At 42.8% G+C, this 21,379-nt stretch overlaps 1 protein-coding gene across 7 annotated transcripts in view; it reads left to right on the top strand.

Moving 5' to 3' along the window:
• ASAP1 (ArfGAP with SH3 domain, ankyrin repeat and PH domain 1) overlaps positions 1–21,379 on the top strand; it is a 389,691-nt gene that overhangs the window by 356,372 nt on the left and 11,940 nt on the right. For 3 of the 7 annotated variants that reach the window (XM_056522756.1, XM_056522759.1, XM_056522757.1), the window contains 7 exons: positions 2,017–2,132; positions 4,604–4,671; positions 4,790–4,897; positions 6,859–7,087; positions 10,605–10,766; positions 13,996–14,065; positions 19,191–19,249. In XM_056522756.1, coding sequence (XP_056378731.1) covers positions 2,017–2,132; positions 4,604–4,671; positions 4,790–4,897; positions 6,859–7,087; positions 10,605–10,766; positions 13,996–14,065; positions 19,191–19,249 — 812 coding nt within the window. The remainder of the gene's footprint in view (positions 1–2,016; positions 2,133–4,603; positions 4,672–4,789; positions 4,898–6,858; positions 7,088–10,604; positions 10,767–13,995; positions 14,066–19,190; positions 19,250–21,379) is intronic. The other 4 variants (XM_056522761.1, XM_056522763.1, XM_056522758.1 and 1 more) reach the window with 3 other exon arrangements.

The following is a 21,379-nucleotide window of genomic DNA, read 5'->3' as shown; positions in this document are numbered from 1 at the left end:
CCTTCCCTATAGGTACAGTATATGCAGAGCACCCCCTCTCCCCCCCTTCCCTATAGGTACAGTATATGCAGAGCCCCCCCTCCCCCCCCTTCCCTATAAGTATATGCAGAGCACCCCCCCCCCTTCCCTATAGGTATAGGCAGGGTTAAAAAAAAAAAAGGATGCTCACCTGATATCCCACGCAGCGATCTCCTCAGCAGCAGGGGCCGCGTCTTCTCCCCTCCACAGTACAGGTGCTGATGAGTGACGTCACCGGCGCCTGTACTGCGTGGGGGCAGAGGTCACGTCTCCTCTGTGTAGCTGCAGATGCGGCTCACACAGAGGGGACGCTTTCTCCTGTATGTGCTTGTATCCCACATGCAGGAGAATGTAGCGCTGTCTGCTGGGGATCTGGGACGAGCCGGACCTCAGCAGCGGCGGCGGGTCAGTCCGCCCCTGGCACCCCCCTTGAGAGTGGCACCCGGGGCGGGCCCCCCCTTGGTACGCCACTGCCTTCCAGTACTTTTTAGCAGCTGTATGCTACAGAGGAAATTCTTTTCTTTTTGAATTTCTTTTTTGTCTTGTTCAAAATTCTCTCTGCTGACACCTCTGTTGTATCAGGAACTGTCCACAGCAGGAAAAAATCCCCATAGCAAACCTATACTGCTCTGGACAGTTCCTGACACAGACAGAGGTGTCAGCAGAGAACACTGTGGACAGGACAAAAAAGAAATTCAAAAAGAAAAGAATTTCCTCTGTAGCAAACAGCTGCTAAAAGTACTGGAAGGGTAAATATTTTTTAGTAGAAGTAATTTACAAATCTGTTTAACTTTCTGGCATCAGTTCATAAAAAAAAAAGTTTTCCACCATTTAACCTCTTAATGACCGCCGATTCACGTTTTTACGGAGATCGCGTGATTGCATATAGAGCTGGATCACAAGCTAAACTCTCTATATGTGGTGGGTGTCAGCTGTATATTACAGCCAATGCCTGCCTGCAACTGCAGGTAGTCCGATCCCAGCAGTTTAACCATCAGTAGCGATTGTTGACAGGTGAGGCACCACGATATTCATGTACAGTCTGCGTCAGGCAGACCTTAATAGAAGAATAGAATACCGATTTGCCATACAGTGGTATTGCTGTGAACTGTAAAAGTAGTCTGTTTGCTTGTAAAAATTCCCCTTGAGGGTCGGTTTACACATACAGTATCCTGCACAGGATTAGATGCTTTAGTTTACATTGAAATTTGCAGCTTTAAATCCAAATATGTACAGGATACTGTATGTGTGAATACGACCTGAAGGACTAAAAATGTTTAACAAATAATAATAATAATCACCCCCTCTCCCTTTTTCCTATTTTTAAAATGTGTCTGAATTCCATAACAATAAACACATTTGCTATTGCCGCGTGCAGAAATGTCCAAGCCAGTGTTCCCTAACCAGGGTGCCTCCAGCTTTTGCAAAACTACAACTCCCAGCATGCCCAGACAGCCTTTGGCTGTCTGGGCATTCTAGGAGTTGTAGTTTTGCAACAGCTAGAGGCACCCTGGTTAGGAAACGATGGTCCAAGCTGTTACAATATAACATTATTAATCCTGCACAATATATATCAGTTGAGTGCGCTTTGGTACCTGGTGACTATGAGGACTTAGCGAGATGATGTCATACATAATTAGGCCCCAGTGTCAAAGATATTCCACAGCAATATGCTCACCTCATGAATAATTATGGGATCCCCTTCACCCACATAGTGGTACAGAGGGGGGGTTTGCTGTGTCCCGCCTCAGTTGCACAAATCTGGCCATTTCTAGATTATTAATGCCAACTAATACATCCTGTATCTCCGGATCCAGGTAAGTGATACCTCATTGTAATCTGGTTCACCCAAACTATAACTATGTATATTGGATTGACAATTTCCCTTTCTGTTGTATAAATTTGCTGCAGATTGTGCAGTGTTCTCAGTATGATGCTATGTTGTCGACTTTTATACGATGTTACTGTTGGCTTCACCTTCTCTGTTTATGTCCACAGTGGAAACTTAGATAAGCCGACAGGAAAAGGCAACACGGCGCTACACTACTGTTGTATCTACAATAAGCCTGAATGTTTGAAACTGCTTCTGAGGGGAAAACCAACTATAGACCTGGGTGAGGAGAAGAGCGGCCATATTTGTGTTATGCCGGTGCCGGAGAATGGGTTCCAGTCACACACAGCATTGCACATTACATTGTAAAAGCTGGAGATGATGGGTCTGGATCAGATTTGCAACATACTGCACCACTAAAAAAGGCCCATACGGATATAACGATAGGTTATAGTACCAGTACAGCTGTCCGGGCAAGCTGGGAGTTATAGTTTTGCAACAACTGGAGGCATCCTGGTTGGGAAACAAGCAATTAGGAATTATGACTGCAGGTTGATCCTTTACTTTTTAGTACTTATACAGAACAACACCTGACTCCTTCCTGCAATGACCTGGGTTGAAGATAATCTGTATCCCATCAATTTAACCTTGATCGATAGTGATTACAGCATCAAAGATTCAGTGGGGCAAAAAAGTATTTCGTCAGCCAACAATTGTACAAGTTCTCCCACTTAAAAAAATGGGAGAGGCTGTAATTGTCATCATAGGTTATAACCTCAACTATGAGAGACAGAATGAGAAAAAAAATCCATAAAATCACATCTGTCTGATTTTTAAAGAATTTATTTGCAAATTATGGTGGAAAATAAGTATTTGGTCATCTACAAACAAGCAAGATTTCTGGCTCTCACAGACCTGTAACTTCTTTTTTAAGAGTCTCCTTTGTCCTCCACTCGTTACCTGTATTAATTGCTCCTGTTTGAAATTGTTATCAGTATAAAAGACACCAGTCCACAACCTCAAACAGTCACACTCCAAACTCCACTATGGCCAAGACCAAAGAGCTGTCAAAGGACACCAGAAACAAAATTGTAGACCTGCACCAGGCTGGGAAGACTGAATCTGCAATAGGCAAGCAGCTTGGTGTGAAGAAATCAACTGTGGGAGCAATTATTAGAAAATGGAAGACATACAAGACCACTGATAATCTCCCTCAATCTGGGGCTCCACGTAAGTTCTCACCCCGTGGTGTCAAAATGATCACAAGAACGGTGAGCAAAAATACCAGAACCACACGACCTGCAGAGAGCTCGAACTAAAGTGACAAAGGCTACCATCAGTAACACACTACGCTGCCAGGGACTCAAATCATGCAGTGCCAGACGTGTACCCCTGCTTAAGCCAGTACATGTCTGGGCCCATCTGAAGTTTGCTAGAGACCATTTGGATGATCCAGAAGAGGATTGGGAGAATGATATATGGTCAGATGAAACCAAAGTAGAACTTTTTTTTTAACAACTCAACTCGTCATGTTTGGAGGAGAAAGAATGGTGATTTGTATCCAAAGAACACCATAACTACTGTGAAGCATGGGGGGTGGAAACATCATGCTTTGGGGCTGTTTTTCAGCAAAGGGACCAGGACGACTGATCCGTGTAAAGAATGAATGGGGCCATGTATCGTGAGATTTTGAGTGAAAACCTCCTTCCATCAACAAGGGCATTGTGGATGAAACGTGGCTGGGTCTTTCAGCATGACAATGATCCCAAACACACCACCTGGGCAAAGACGGAGTGGCTTCATAAGAAGCATTTCAAGGTCCTGGAGTGGCCTAGCCAGTCTCCAGTTCTCAACCCCATAGAAAGCCTTTGCAGGGAATTGAAAGTCCGTGTTGCTCAGTGACTGCCCCAAAACATCACTGCTCCGGAGGAGATCTGCATGGAGGAATGGACCAAAATACCAGCAAGAGTGTGTGAAAACCTTGTGAAGACTTACAGAAAACATTTGACCTCTGTCATTGCCAACAAAGGGTATATAACAAAGTATTGAGATGAACTTTTGTTATTGACCAAATACTTATTTTCCACCATAATTTGCAAATAAATTCTTTAAAAAAATCAGACAATGTGATTGTATGGATTTTTTTTCCTCATTCTGTCTCTCATAGTTGAGGTTATACCTATGATGAATATTACAGCCTCTCTCATCTTTTTAAGTGGGAGAACTTGCACAATTGGTGGCTGACTAAATACTTTTTATTACTAACTAAAACATTTTTATTACTAACTAGACATGTCAGTCGTAGACATGTGAATGACAGTGAATCCCCATTGAAGATAGTGTGAGGTAAATTTTGCCGAATTTTCAAGTCGGAATTCCTGCAGAATGGTGGGAGGGCTTTCCTCCCACGGCCAAGTTACCTAACATGGCCCCCAATGAAGGCCACCAGGTCTGCTAATACGTCATGTTACTCCTATAGGGTGAAATAGAATTGTAGTTGTAGCACAATTCACTGTACAATACAGAAGTATTGCAGCAGTTGCACCCCCTAGTGGTCAAGTTCCATAGTGAGCTTTAAATGTGTGTTAATACTTTTAGAAAAACAAAGAAAACCCCACAGAATGTAAAATAAAATAAAAAATCCCATTTACAATATTAAAAAAAAGCAAACAATAAAATATTTAACATAATTAGTATATTAATATTCCATGTGGTAAACTGCAGAAAAAATACACAATTTATCTTGTCTTGTAGTAAACCAGCTGGGTGAGACAGCGTTTGACATGGCGAAGAGACTGAGGGCAGTGCAGTGCGAGGAGCTGGTGAGTGTGGGGGTTAAATTTCACAGCACACTCTACGTGTACTCTCCGTGATATGTGTTCTTTGACCCTTTATGTAAATGATGGGAGTTCTGCTCACTGGTACTTTTTGTATTTTCAGTTTTCACAAGCAATGGCTGGCAAACTAAATCCCCATATCCACGTGGAGTACGACTGGAACCTACGGCAGGAAGAGATTGACGAGAGTGACGACGACTTAGACGATAAGGTGACGCTTCCATCTGATTACTGTTGAATAAACACTGGTATATATACACGTATCATGTGTTTTTATGATGCTCCATTCACACTCTTTTTCACCTAGGGGCACCCCTCAGAATTATTTTTACCTCGGGTACCCCTTCTAAAAGTAAAAAAAATTGCTAAAAAGAAGAAATGCACAATACTCTCTGTTGGCCATGTAAATTACAGTGCTGCTACATGCAGTGATTCACATGTGACGTAGTCTCTGATCTGATTTGTTCACATTCCCTTTTCTTCTCCATCCGGCCCAAACCGTCATGATGATTTCTTCCAGCTAACACTTACCTCTGCAAAACCTGCCGGACAAACATCTTGGGCACCCTCCCCTTTCCTCCACCTTTAGGGTCCCGAATAGTAATAGTTTTGCTGTTTGGTGTCATGCACAAAGTAAGAGGGGAGGGGTAGGTCAATTGGGAAAATTAAGAAGGTCCCCGCTATTAGGTAGGTAGGTTGCTCCAGTAGTAAGTGTTCCCCTTTAGGTTCCCCCAGTATGTAGTTTTCCTCAGTAAGCGGGCATCCCTAGTACGTTGTTTTCTCTAGTATTCTTGTGCCCCTCTTAGGTAGATTCTTTCAATAGGCAGGTATGTAGTTTGCCCTTTATGTAGTTTACCCCCTCTTGGTAGTTTGCCCCCTAAAAATTCAACAAATAGCTAAAAAGAAGTAATGCACAATACTCTGTTGGCTATGTAAATTACATTGCTGCTGTATGCAGTGACTCACATGTGACGTAGTCTCTGATCTGAGTGGTTCACGTTCCCTTTTCTTCTCCATCCGGCCCAGACCGTCATGATGATTTCTTCCAGCTAAAACTTACCTCTATAAACCTGCCGGACAAATATCTTGGGCTCTGCACTTTCAGAGCACCCTCCCCTTTCCTCCACCTATAGGGTCCCGAATAGTAATAGTTTTCCTGTTTGGTGTCATGCACAAAGTAAGAGGGGAGGGGTAGGTCAATTGGAAAAATTAGGAAGGTCCCCACAATTAGGTAGGTAGATTGCTCCAGTAGATAGTGTTCCCCTTTTAGGTTCCCCCAGTATGTGGTTTCCCTCAGTAAGCTGGCATCCCCAGTACGTTGTTTTCTCTAGTATTCTTGTGTCCCTCTTAGGTAGATTCCTTCAATAGGCAGGTAGGTAGTTTACCCCCTCTTGGTAGTTTGTCCCCTTAAAATTCAACTACAGCTCCTAACCCTATTTTCCCCCTCCTCTGATGTGACGTTCCATTAAGCTGCATGAGACACATAGGAAACACTCTAGAGCAGTGTTTCCCAACCAGGGTGTCTCCAGCTGTTGCAAAACTACAACTCCCAGCATGCCCGGACAGCCAACGGCTGTCCGGGCATGCTGGGAGTTGTAGTTTTGCAACAGCTGGAGGCACCCTGGTTGGGAAACACTGCTCTAGAGGGGCATGTGATAGAGCCGCTGTTCGCACTGGCGGGTTATGGTGAGTTTCCCGCTAGGAGTTTGCGCTGCGGCAAAAAATTTACCGCAGCCCAAATTTGAAGCAGGAAACTTACTGTAAACCTGCCCGTGTGAATGTACCCTGTACGTTCACATGGGGGGCAAACCTCCAGCTGTTTCAAAACTACAACTCCCAGCATGTACTGAGGAGTTGTACTTTTGCACCAGCTGGAGGCACACTGGTTGGTAAACCTTCAGTTAGGTTCTGTTACCTAACTCAGTATTTTCCAACCAATGTGCCTCCAGCTGTTGAAAAACTACAACTCCCAGCATGTACTGACAGACCGTGCATGCTGGGAGTTGTAGTTTTGCAACAACTGGAGGCAGCCTGGTTGGGAAACACTGCTCTCGAGGGGCATGTGATAGAGCCGCTGTTTTATTTGTGCTCCAGACGTTACACTTACGTTTAAATGTTAGACCTCACTGACATATGACTGACTTGTGTTTTTCCCCTCTTCTTCTCAAAAAGCCAAGTCCAATAAAGAAGGAGCGCTCCCCCAGACCCCAGAGCTTCTGCCATTCTTCCAGTATCTCCCCCCAAGACAAGCTGTCACTGCCAGGATTCAGCACTCCACGGGATAAGCAGAGACTGTCATACGGTGCGTTCACTAACCAGATCTTCATGTCCACCAGCACGGACTCCCCAACGTCACCCATCACGGACGCCCCTCCTCTACCACCCAGGAATGCAGGCAAAGGTATATTCATGGGTGTCTGAGGATAATACACACAAACTTCAGATTTTGGATTTGCCGGGTCGGTTCCATGGGCATTCATACTGTGCAGGCAGGTGCTGTGGAGTCAGCGTAGGGCAGTGTTTCCCAACCAGTGTTGTCCGTGCATGCTGGGAGTTGTACTTTTGCAACAGCTGTAGGCACTCCCATGGGAAGCACTGTCTTCGCTGGAAAACATTTTTTTTTTTTAATCAACTGGTGCCAGAAAGTTAAACAGATTTGTAAATTATTTCTATAAAAAAATTTTTAATCCTTCCAGTACTTATCAGCTGATGTGTGATCCACAGGAAGTTCTTTTCTTTTTGAATTTCCTTTCTGTCTGACCACAGTGCTCTCTGCTGACACCTCTGTCTATGTCAGGAACTTTCCAGAGCAGGATAGGATTTCTATGGGGATTTGCTCCTGGACAGTTCCTAAAACGGACAGAGGTGTCAGCAGAGAGCACTGTGATCAGACAGAATGGAAATTCAAAAAGAAAAGCACTTCCTGTGGTGCATACAGCAGCTAATAAGTAATGGAAGGATTAAGATTTTTAAATAGAAGTCATTTAAAAATCTGTTTAACTTTCTCGCACCAGTTGATTAAAATTATTTTTTTTTTCCCAGTGGAGTACCCCTTTAAGTAAACAGAGGAGGGAGGAGAGCAGTGCATCGTTTTCTCTTAGTCGAAGTCAGCATATGGGTGCCAGCCCTGTTTATAATGGGCTTTTAACCACACAAAAAGATTTGACATGTCATTTTTTTATTTTGTTTTATAAAAGCAGTTTTTTTTGGGGGGGGGGAGGGGAGTGACACCACTTGGCTTTTTGACAAACAAATTGGCATGGTTTCTGCATCAAAACCTAATTATTTTCATGTGTACATGCATTATGGCTTTTACCCACAATGGTGTCAGCAAAGCGAGCCACATTTGTTCTGTATAATATATTGAAAATCAAAATGGTTTCCTATAGTAACTTTACGGAAATATGGGTATTGACCTGCCCATTTGCACTGAGCTTCACTTTGCATAGTACAAAGCTCCAATCCTTTGTTAGGCTACGTTCACACGGCAATTCCACACAAATTTCGGCAGAATTTCTGTGTTCTCAGAACACAGAATTTGGCAGAAATTGAAAGGGGTACTCCGCCCCTAGACATCATATCCCCTATTCAAAGGATTGGGGGATAAGATGTCTGATCACGGGACCCCCCCTGATCTCCCTGCTGCACCTGGTGTTCGTTTAGAGCGTCGGATACAGCACTGGAGGCTTTTGAAGTCACGGCCGAGCCCCCTTATTGCAAGTCTATGGGAGGGGCGTGATGTGGGGGGGAATGGCCGTGACGTCACGAGCCTCCGCATTGCCAGACATCCGGCACGGAGCGAAGTTCATGCATTGGATGTCTGGGGTGCCCCAGCCGAGATTGTAGGGGTCCCCAGCTGCGATCAGACATCTTATCCCCTATGCTTTGGATAGGGGTAAGATGTCTAGGGGCGGAGTACCCCTTTAAGCCCCATTGACTTCAATAGGATTCGGCAAATTATAAGACTGGACTTATTTTTTTATTTTTATCAAGCGGAATTTCCACAGAGAGAAATGCCCGCCACGGAAACTCTGTTGTCTGAATGGGACTGCTTCATCCCATTGAAATCAATGTGCAGTAAATTTTGGCAGAATTTCCTGCAGAATTCTTCCTCTGAATTCCTCACAAAAATTCTGCCGTGTGAACATCGCCCTATGCGTTTTTGCTTATTTTTAACATATATATATTTTACACTTAAAAGGATAAAAACAAATATATTAACAGATGCTAAAAATGATAGTTTCTGCATGCCATACAGCAGAATCCCTTTCCTTTACTTAAAGTATAAAAGGAGAAACATATTGTGATGTATAACTTTTTATTTTTTTCGGTACACAATAGCATTAGGGTATGGTCACACTAAGGAATTCAAGAGGAAGTAATTCCGCTTGCTTTTTCTGCTCCACTTTAGTCAAGTCATTTTCCATAGACTTTTAATGGACTTTCTGTTGTCCTGTTCATACTGAGGAATTTCCGCTAGTGGAATTCTAATGCTGAATTCTGTTCCGCCTAACGTATTTATCCATCAGGTGGAATCCTTGAGTAAAAGCCCATTGAAGTCAATGGGATTTTTTTCCTGACTAAATCCGTTTTGTGTGGAATTTGAGCGGAATTCACGCGGAATCCAGAAAAGTAGAATTGAATAGCCTCCTCCCTTATTCCTCTTCATTTCCGCATGCAAATTCCACTCGATGGATAAAATGACAGAAGTCAACCATTTCCTGACCGAAATTATTCCTCATGAATTCCTCTCGAATTTCTCAGTGTGAACATACCCTTAGTTGGCAATGTTTCAGAATATAGCTAAATTAAACATACTGTAAAACGGAGACAAAAAAGAAGTGTGGACCCAGCCTTAAAGGAGTAGTGCAGCGGAAAAAAAAAATTATTATCCCCTATCCAAAGGATAGGGGATAAGTTATAGATTGCAGGGGGTCTGAGCGCTGGGACCCCCAGTAAACTCCTGTACCGGCCCCGGCAGTCTTCTGGAAGCAGCCGTTCCAACCTCCGCAGGCAGCCGCAGCCGACACACCCCCTCCATGTATCTCTATGGGATACATGGACGAGGCATGTCGGCCAGCGCTCTGTGCGGGGGTCGGCACTCCCCCTTCCAGCAGACTGCCGGGGCCCCGTTCAGGAGATCGCGAGGGGTCCCAGCGCTCAGACCCCCCCGCGATCTATAACTTATCCCCCCTATCCTTTGGATAGGGGATAAGTTATTTTTCACTACAGTTATTGTGTAATATTATGTCTGATACTTGTCTTTGTTTGTACCCCATAATTGTAAGCGCTGCGGAATCTGTAGACGCTATATAAATAAAAATGTTATTATTATTATTATTATTACAGAACTCATTTAACCAACATATATCCTTGAAAAAAAATTGCTAGTTGTAATACTAGTTGTCACCACTATGTGGCGTCTTGTCCTATACAGATCTTACCCTAGTAGTGATAACAGATATGTGCATGCATAGATGTGTATGGTTACAGTAAGACTTACCACCAGATTTGCCAATGGTAATTGTGTTATAGGACTTACTCAGTCATGGTTATAGGGGATTTGTGGATACGTCGGGAGAATTTCATAACCACCTCCTGCCGTATCCACGCCGTACCCCATTGATTTCAATGAGCCCCCCTCGAAGTCAGCTAGTGTCTCTGGGCGACTCATTTTCCAACCATATGCAGTTTTCTTAGCCGGACTGAAAAGTGCAGCAGACCAAAGTTTTTAGTCCAGTTAAAAAAAAATGGATACAGACGACCAGAGACCCTTCTGGACTTCGGGGGGGGGGGGGGGGGGGGGCTCATTGAAATCAATAAGGGACAGCTTGGCTACGGCAGGAGGCGGTCTTTAGATCCACAAATCCTAGATGTGAGTGCACCCTTAAGTAAGATTTTTGTGTATGCTTTTTTAGCGTCATCCGGTCCTACATCCGCCTTCCCCTTAAACACCCAATCCCCTAGCGGCAGCTCCACTTTATCCAAGAAGAAAGCTCCTCCCCCACCCCCCGGACACAAACGAACGCTCTCCGATCCGCCAAGCCCGCTACCTCATAGTAAGGGCTCAGTACCCTGGGGTGAGTTGTGACATAAAGGTGATGGACCCCCTTCTTACCCCCTCCCCCAGACTGTGTGTCTCTGCTGTCATCTTTGCTTCCTATTACCGAGGATATCTGTCACTTTTACTATTCTGCTCCGATTCCTGCTCCTGTACAGAAACAGGCACTACTAGCCAGTCCTAAAATAAGGACCAGTGCCTGCCCATTAGCAGAGAGGTGCATATGAACCAGTGTTTCCCAACCAGTGTGCCTCCAGCTGTTGCAAAACTACAACTCCCAGCATGCCCGGACAGCCAACGGCTGTCCGGGCATGCTGGGAGTTGTAGTTTTGCAACAGCTGGAGGCACACTGGTTGGAAAATACTGCTATAAGAAGAGAACAAAATGTTCCCCCGATTATGGTTCGAGGTTTGATGACCTGTGAGCCAGTTCCCAACCCCCTTGTATAATACCAATGCTGTTTCCTGCGCAGGCTCTTGTCACCTAGTTGTGAATGGGGTAGAACTCCTTATAGGAGTTTTAGGGGTTAAATTTATTGGTGATCTATTCTCAGGATAGGTCATCAATATTGGGCACAGCTGTATGCCTGAGCGGCATTGCCAACATACACAGAGAACAGAGCCAGAAACAGACAGCGCCATGCGTTTTGTAGTGGCCATGTTGGGGTACTGCAGCTCAGTAACCCCATGCTACTCGTTACCAATGTTACAACAGACATCACATCATGTGGCTTATTCACCATAACACTATTTTGCTGGGGATTGTAGTCTGGCAGCAGCTTAAGAGCCACTGTTTAGCAGGCCATGCTGAGAGTTGTAGTTTTTCACCACAGCCGGATAAAGACACGGGTCACAGGCCACTAGGCTGTACATCGCAGAGATTCTACTATAAAACCTGTCCATTTCTGTCCTATGGGCCTGAGATCTGTATAATTTCTACTCCTCCTTCTGCTCCTTGTGTCGTTTATGTCCCAGAATCCTCTGCTGCTGTCTGCATTGTTTATATTCTCTGCTGACATTTCTGAGCTGTGATATCACTGTGAATCTTTATTACTCTAATAACTTACGTACAGCGGAGGTGGTGATAGATATAAAGGCATATAAAGAGATATAAAGACATATTGTCATATATAGCATCTTTGTGTTATGTTTAATTTTTCTATAGAAACGTTTCTCCTTATTGGAGAAGCGGTAAACTACATGCAACATGGAAACTAGGTAGATTTTAAAGGGGTACTCCGGTGAAAACCTTTTTTCTTTTAAATCAACTGGTGGCAGAAAGTTAAACATATTTGTAAATTACTTCTATTAAAAAATCTTAATCCTTCCAGTACTTATTAGCTGCTGAATACTACAGAGGAAATTCCTTTCTTTTTGGAACACTGATGACATCACGAGCACAGTGCTCTCTGCTGACATCTCTGTCCATTTTTGCAACCATGCATAGCAGATGTATGCTAAGGGCAGCATGGTGGCTCAGTGGTTAGCACTGCTGCCTTGCAGTGCTGGGGACTTGGGTTCAAATCCCACTAAGGACAACAATAAATAAAGCGTTATTATTATTATAATAACATCAGCAGAGAGCACTGTGCTCGTGATGTCATCAGAGAGAATTCCAAAAAGAAAAGAATTTCCTCTGTAGTATTCAGCAGCTAATAAGTACAGGAAGGATTAAGATTTTTTAATAGAAGCAATTTACAAATATGTTTAACTTTCTGCCACCAGTTGATTTAAAAGTACCCCTTTAATAATGCTAGAGACTAGATAGGCAGACAAAAATACTGCTCTGGATACTAGATAGGCCGATAGACTAAAATACTACTGGAAACTAGATAGACAAGAATATTTCTGGAGATTAAATAGACAGGTAAGGTAGATATTTCGGGAGACTAGATAGACTACAATACTGCTGGAAACTAGATAGAGAAGAATATTGCTGGAGATTAAAGGGGTACTCCGGTGAAAACCTTTTTTCTTTTAAATCAACTGGCTCCGGAAAGTTAAACAGATTTTTACATTACTTCTATTAAAAAATCTTAACCCTCCCTGTACTTATTAGCTGCTGAATACTACAGAGGAAATTCTTTTTTTTTTTCCAATGCTTTCTGATGACATCACGAGCACAGTTCTCTCTGCTGACGTTATTGTAATAATAATAATAATAAGTCTTTATTTATTGTTGTCCTTAGTGGGATTTGAACCCAAGGCCCCAGCACTGCAAGGCAGCAGTGCTAACCACTGAGCCACCATGCTGCCCTTAGCATCCATCTGCTATGCACGGTTGCTAAAATGGACAGAGATGTCAGCAGAGAGCACTGTGCTCGTGATGTCATCAGTGTTCCAAAAAGAAAGGAATTTTCTCTGTAGTATTCAGCAGCTAATAAGTACTGGAAGGATTAAGATTTTTTAAATAGAAGTAATGTACAAATATGTTTAACTTTCTGGCACCAGTTGATTTAAAAGAAAAAAGGTTTTCACCGGAGTACCCCTTTAAATAGACAGGTAAGGTAGATATTGCGGGAGAATAGATAGATTACAATACTGCTGTATACTAGATAGGCCGATAGACTAAAATACTGCTGGAGATTAAATAGACAGGTAAGGTAGATATTGCGGGAGACTAGATAGACAGACAGACTAGAATACTGCTGTGGACTAGATAGGCAGATAGGGTGAAATCTTGCAGGAGACTAGATAGGCAGATAGACTACAATACTGCCAGAGACTATTAACGCTACGTATTATCCTAGCAGAACTCCGCTCTGGAAATACAGTGCAGCAGTCTCCAATTGTTTTCAATGGGATTCCTCTGCACCATTCGCGCTACGAAATTTAATTCGGAACATCCGCCGCGGAAATTCCGGACCCCAGACTCCGCTGAAAGAGCAAAATGTGCTCGGAAATACATTGTCGTCTGTAGAGATGGGGAAATTCCGAGCCGCTTATTGCCGGCTTGTTCTGCTAGCGCCCGCTACAGATGGAATCTCTGTAGTATAAAATATTACTGGAGACTAGATAGGCAGGGTCCAGTAGTTTTAGTGTAGGGGGTGTTGTCATGTTATGACCAGTCCACTGTAACAGGTATAGGCTGCTGGAACCTCTTCTATGTGTGTTTCCAATCTTTTGCTTCTTACTCACTTTATCTTCTCTGTTTCAGGGTCTTGCCTTTTTCATCATAATTCTTCCTAGATGCATCTAAATGTTGGGACCCCCTTATGATATTCACTTGTTGTATTTTGTCCTCCCCAGGTAATGACACAGGACATAGCCCAGGAGAAAAATCTCTGAATAAGTTTGAGAGACTGACTCACTCCGCCAGGTGAGCACGGACTTGGATTAGTGTGTGCCATGGTATTATACAGTGGTCCCTCAACATACGATGGTAATCCCTTCCAAATGGACCATCGTTTGTTGAAACCATCGTATGTTGAGGGATCCGTGCAATGTAAAGTATAGGACAGTGGTCTACAACCTGCGGACCTCCAGATGTTGCAAAACTACAACACCCAGCATGCCCGGACAGCCGTTGGCTGTCCGGGCATGCTGGGAGTTGTAGTTTTGCAACATCTGGAGGTCCGCAGGTTGAAGACCACTGTTAGAGGAAGTTGTACTCACCTGTCCCCGCCGCTCCGGACCGTCACCGCTCGTCACCACTGCCCGGGATGTTGCCGTCCATCAATGTCGCCGCGTCCCCGGGGAGTCCCCGACGCTCCAGCAAGGCCTCTGCTTCCCCGGCATCCTCGCTCTCCGTCGCCGCCATCACGTCACTAGGCACGCCGCTCCTATTGGATGACGGGACGGCGTGCGCAGCGACGTGATGACGACGATGGAGAGCACCGACGATGCAGGGGATCCCAAAGAGGACGCGCCGGAGCCACGAGGACAGGTAAGTGATCGTCAGCGGACCACACGGGGCACCGTAAACGGCTATCCGGTGGCAGCTGAAGCAGTCTGCGCTGCCGGATAGCCGTTTATGCGATGGCCCCGACATACAAAAGCATTGTATGTTGATGCTGCCTCTGAGAGGCCATCGTATGTTGAAATGATTGTATGTCGGGGCCATCGTAGGTCGGGGGGGGGGGGGGGGGTCACTGTATTTGCCACCACAGGATATACTATAGGCCAGCACATGCTGTTTTTTGTGCTTCTTTTTTGCAGAGATTCAGTGATTCTATAATGGCTGAATGACAAATGTGTTATACTGCTGGAGACTAGATAGGCAGGAATATACCACTCAGCAGTGAGGATGTAATGACTGAATGACACGGGTTATACTGCAGGAGACTATATAGGAAAGGTTTATACCATCAGTAGTAGGGATATAGGGGGAGATTTACCAAAACCCGTGCAGAGGAAAACTTGCCCAGTTGCCCATAGCAACCAATCAGATTGCTTCTTTCATTTTTATGAAGGCCTGTGAAAAATGAAGCAATCTGATTGGTTGCTATGGGCAACTGGGCAAGTTTTCCTCTGCACAGGTTTTGGTAAATCTCCCCCATAGTGACTGAGAGACAAGTTTGTTAGACTGCTGGGGACTAAATAGTCAGGAATATATCACTCTCAGCGGGCACAAAATAATCACTAAATTGGCAGGTGTGTTGTATTGCTGGAGACTTGATAGGCAGGATGATACCACAGTTAGACTATAATAACTGAATGTCAGGTGTGTTATACAGTTACAATACAAAATCTGCTGGAGACTAGATAGGCAAGGATCCTACCACTATCTGCAGTAAGGATATAATTAGAGATGAGCGAACTTACAGTAAATTCGATTCGTCACGAACTTCTCGGCTCGGCAGTTGATGACTTTTCCTGCATAAATTAGTTCAGCTTTCCGGTGCTCCGATGGGCTGGAAAAGGTGGATACAGTCCTAGGAAAGAGTCTCCTAGGACTGTATCCACCTTTTCCAGCCAACCGGAGCACCGGAAAGCTGAACTAATTTATGCAGGAAAAGTCATCAACTGCCGAGCCGAGAAGTTCGTGACGAATCGAATTTACTGTAAGTTTGCTCATCTCTAGATATAATGACTGAATGACAGATTTGTTCCACTGCTGGAGACTAGATAGACAGAATTATACCACTCTCAGCACCGAGGCTATAAAAAAATTAATGAAAAGTGTGTTATACCTCAATACATGCAAGAATTATACCACAGAAGTAAGGATATATTGACTGGTTTGTTGAACTGCTGGGGATTGGATGAACGGGATAAGACTACTGTCAGCAGGCAAGATATAATGACTGACTTGACAGGTTTGTTCTATTGCTGGAGACTGTATAGGTAAAATTATACCCCTCTCAGCAGTGATGATATAATGACCAAATTCACTTTATTTTGTTCTGCTGGAGACAAGATAGGCGGGATTATATCATTATTAGCAATGAGCAGTAATGACTGAATGATGGGTCTTGTAGTACTGCTGGAGACTAGATAAGCAGGATTATATAATTATTAGCAATGAGCTGTAATGACTGAATGATGGGTCTTGTAGTACTGCTGGAGACAAGATAGGCAGGATTGTATCATTATTAGCAATGAGCTGTAATGACTGAATGATGGGTCTTGTAGTACTGCTGGAGACAAGATAGGCGGGATTGTATCATTATTAGCAATGAGCTGTAATGACTGAATGATGGGTCTTGTAGTACTGCTGGAGACAAGATAGGCGGGATTATATAATTATTAGCAGCGAGCTGTAATGACTGAATGATGGGTCTTGTAGTACTGCTGGAGACAAGATAGGCGGGATTGTATCATTATTAGCAATGAGCTGTAATGACTGAATGATGGGTCTTGTAGTACTGCTGGAGACAAGATAGGCGGGATTGTATCATTATTAGCAACGAGCTGTAATGACTGAATGATGGGTCTTGTAGTACTGCTGGAGACAAGATAGGCAGGATTGTATCATTATTAGCAATGAGCTGTAATGACTGAATGATGGGTCTTGTAGTACTGCTGGAGACAAGATAGGCGGCATTATAATTATTAGCAATGAGCTGTAATGACTGAATGATGGGTCTTGTAGTACTGCTGGAGACAAGATAGGCGGGATTGTATCATTATTAGCAATGAGCTGTAATGACTGAATGATGGGTCTTGTAGTACTGCTGGAGACAAGATAGGCGGGATTGTATCATTATTAGCAACGAGCTGTAATGACTGAATGATGGGTCTTGTAGTACTGCTGGAGACAAGATAGGCAGGATTGTATCATTATTAGCAATGAGCTGTAATGACTGAATGATGGGTCTTGTAGTACTGCTGGAGACAAGATAGGCGGCATTATAATTATTAGCAATGAGCTGTAATGACTGAATGATGGGTCTTGTAGTACTGCTGGAGACAAGATAGGCGGGATTGTATCATTATTAGCAATGAGCTGTAATGACTGAATGATGGGTCTTGTAGTACTGCTGGAGACAAGATAGGCGGGATTGTATCATTATTAGCAATGAGCTGTAATGACTGAATGATGGGTCTTGTAGTACTGCTGGAGACAAGATAGGCAGGATTGTATCATTATTAGCAATGAGCTGTAATGACTGAATGATGGGTCCTGTAGTACTGCTGGAGACAAGATAGGCGGGATTATATCATTATTAGCAATGAGCTGTAATGACTGAATGATGGGTCCTGTAGTACTGCTGGAGACAAGATAGGCAGGATTATGACAGCAGTGACAATAATAATGATGGAATTTATGTGTTTGTTGTACTGCGGAAAACAGGATAGGCAGGATTATACCACATACAGTAAAAGAGGGTGAGAGTGTACACACATTTTGCTCTCTTTTATTGTGTGGCAAACTGTTGTAGGAGGCTTACTCTGACACGTTTTGGGTTTTCAGGCACAGACTGGGAAGTTTAGTCTGTGATACTATTAAATGCTTTCTGTCCTATAAAATTTATTTTTTTTGCAGCTCCCACAATGTAATGTATGCAGTGTGTCTCCAATAATGTAGGCCCCAACTCCATTCCTTAAAACAAGAAAAAAATGCAGCACTCACCGGTACAGTAGAAAGATATCATCTTTATTTTTAAGTGCAAAAGTGAACATCGTGTGCAGCCGGACACGGACGCCAAACATCGATCAACAAGATGGGCGACAGCTGTTGCGCGCACGCGCAACAGCTGTCACCCATCTTGTTGATCGATGTTTGGCGTCCGTGTCCGGCTGCACACGATGTTCACTTTTGCACTTAAAAATAAAGAAGATATGTTTATACTGTACCGGTGAGTGCTGCATTCTTATTCTTCTACAGAATTTTGCATAGACTGTATTCTCTGATTGGTTCAGCACCCGTCACAGACTATATTGTACAGGCGGTTTCAGAAGGAACTGTGTGCACATTGGTGCTTTGGGAGTTGCGTCGAAGGTGTGGAGTCTAGATTTTGGGGCTTGGTGCCGACCACTGTGCCTTCCTTTTTATTCCCTGTATACAGTTTAGGGGATAACTAACTGATTGGAGGTCTGACCCCCGTGATTCCCTCTAATCACGAAAATGTAGGTGAAATGTTGCATGGAAAGAATAGAGCACACCGCGCGTGTGCAGCCGGGCACCATTCATTCTTTTTGGGGCTTTTGAACATTCGAAACGCACATAGAAAAAGAATTGCACGTTGGCCACGTACGCTTGATGTGCTCCATTCCAGATAAAATGTTCTCCCTGTTTTCAGGATTAGTGGGGGTTCCTGTTGTCAGACCCCATTCAATCAGCTTGTTAACACCTGTCCTGTGTACAAGACATAACCTCATGCGATGGTAAGATACCCCTTTAAAAATTACCAGAACACATCTTTCTAAGGCTGGGTTCACATCACGTTTTTCAACTACGCTTCCCGCATACGTTGTCATTAGTGAAAACGTATGGAACGGTATTGAAAACCGTATACATAGGCAAAGCATTGCAAACCGTATGCACCCGGATGCTGTACTCCAAACTGTGTTCAACCACGGTTTTGACTCCAGTTCAAAAACCGTATTGCAACCGCATACCTTTTTTTTTTAATATGGACGTCAATGAGAAACGCACATGTATACGGTTCCATACGGCAAAACCGTATGCGTTTTTTCTTTGCACATGCGCATTTGCATCCTAATGTCCCCACCCAAGACCCCTCCTATTAAAAATGGACAGAATTTTCAAAAACTTATGTTTTTAAAAAAAAATTAAACGGACGGAACTGTATGCACTGTTTAAAAACGCATACGGTTTACTTTTTCCCATACTGTTCCATCCGTTTTTTTCCCATACGGTTTTTGATGGAAAACGTATGCGGGAACCGTAGTTGAAAAACGTGATGTGAACCCAGCCTAACTTGGAGTGTCTATGAGAAAAGAAAATGTTATATCTCCACTATAATTATTATGTGTAGTTGAATTTATCACTTATTTGTTGTGTTTATCGTTTCTTTTTTTTTTTTTCCTTCTTTTAGCACCGGAACCACAAAAACAACATTAGGGCCCAGAGTTTTGCCAAAACTACCTCAAAAAGGTACAGTAAGTCCATAGCCCAGCATTCTCCTGATGTGCCCTATAGATGTTTGTTTTCAGGTTATTTATTGTTGATTGTTATTATACTTTTTGATTAGTTGTTTTCTGATGTAGCAGAGCTGAACATGGTACATATCTCTTTAGGACTGAATTGTTTCTTCAAGTTTTTGCCTGAATGCCGTCATGTTTGTAAAACTACAGATACCGTACCTTATACCCTTATACGGGTAATATGGCAATGTTACAACTGTTAATTCAATTTTTCAATAGGAAAAAAATAAAGACCAAATAACAGAACATAACAACTTTGGCGGCAGGGTTGGCAAAGGAAATAAAGTGACACAAGTCTAACAATATATATATATATATATATATATATATATATATATATATACACCTATATAGTTGATTTAGTGGATGGCTATTCACATAATCCTAATCTCATTGGTGATTAAATTAGTAAATATTGACCAGCATTGGACCCTACATTAAATATTTTTGGATTGTGTCATATAGATCTATTTATGGAGCGCGGTTAATTCGCCTTTATAAACAAAAGTGACTCTGAGAGATTAGTATAAATGCACTTTTGGTTTATAGTGTATGTGGTGCGTCAAATTAATATAAATATCTGTACACTATATGAGATAGATTTGTCACTAACTGGACCCTAGTTTAACTAGGTTTATACAATAAGAGAAATAGAAAAGACACAAGAGTAAACATCCATAGTGCAGGGAGAAAATGTAGGTGAACCCTTTGGAATTACCTGGATTTCTGCATTGAATTACTAATAAAATGTGGTTTGATTGTTATCTGAATTGAAGTTATAGGCAAGCACAATTTAAGTAAACTAATAACACACAAACAGTTTTGCTGTTCTTGTCTTTTATTGAGCACATTGAGTAAACGTCCCATCCACAGTGCAGGGAGAAAAATAAATAGTAATAAAAGAAAGGATTGTTCCTTAAATAGTTATGTTGATGTGTTGTAATACTAATTTTAGTGGTGCTGTGTTTTTTTTGTTAAGGAACAAAAATATGTATATACTAATATGTATATAATACCCTGAATACCCGTTTTTTCCTACCTAATCCATGTATGGGAGGAAAAGCAACAAATAAGGAAGCTTTTGTCCTCATATGCCGTCCTTAAATCCTGACCCCCATATCCCCTTCTCATATCCCGACCCCAAATCCCCTCCTTATATTCAGACCTCATATCCTGGCCTCATATTCCGACCTCATATCTTGTCCTCATATCCCGACTCCATATGAGTTGAGGCTTCGTTGTGGTAAAGATAATGTAAGCTGAAAATAAAAGGGGTGTGGCTTAACTTGTGGGTGTGTCTTTGTGAGATGGGGCACTGAATGCGGGGAGGGTGTGGCTTACCAGTGACTGACACATTCACCAGGAGATGCAGAGCGGAGCTTGTGGAGTAAGGCACCAGAAGTCCTATATACCTGTAGGTTAGGGGTTAATGTAACTATTATATATTTTTATTTGACATATAAGTAACATGTGACCAAGTATTAGCGAAATATCTCCAGCTTTACGGAAGTTATGCTAGAATATACATTTCCCATAGATTTGCATTGGACTTTAAACAAAAACCCCGACCCTCACAAATGGGGGTAGTTAAGGGTTAAATTAACTATTCTATATTTTTTATGGCATATAAGTAACATGTGACCGTTTCCCAAAAATTTTTGATTTTTAAAAAGGGTAATAGCTGAAAATACCCCCCATAATTTGTAACACAATTTCTCCCGAGTACGGAGATACCCCATATGTGGCCCTAAACTGTTGCCTTGAAATATGACAGGGCTCCAAAGTGAGAGCACCATGCGCATTTGAGGCCTAAATTAGGGATTGCATAGGGGTGGACATAGGGGTTAAATTAACTATTCTATATTTTTTATGGCATATAAGTAACATGTGACCGAGTATTATCGAAATATCTCCAGCCGTTTGGAAGTTATGCAGTAACATATATTTCCCATAGACTTGTATGGGACTTTAACCCCTTAAGGACCAGGCCATTTTATACCTTAAGGAACGGAGCGTTTTTTGCAATTCTGACCACTGTCACTTTAAACATGAATAATTCTGGAATGCTTTTAGTTATCAT

The sequence above is a fragment of the Hyla sarda genome, chromosome 5 (assembly GCF_029499605.1).
Source record: "Hyla sarda isolate aHylSar1 chromosome 5, aHylSar1.hap1, whole genome shotgun sequence".
Lineage (NCBI taxonomy): Eukaryota > Metazoa > Chordata > Amphibia > Anura > Hylidae > Hyla > Hyla sarda.
The sequence above is the reverse complement of the archived record's forward strand: the minus strand, read 5'-3'. Positions and strand labels throughout refer to the sequence as shown.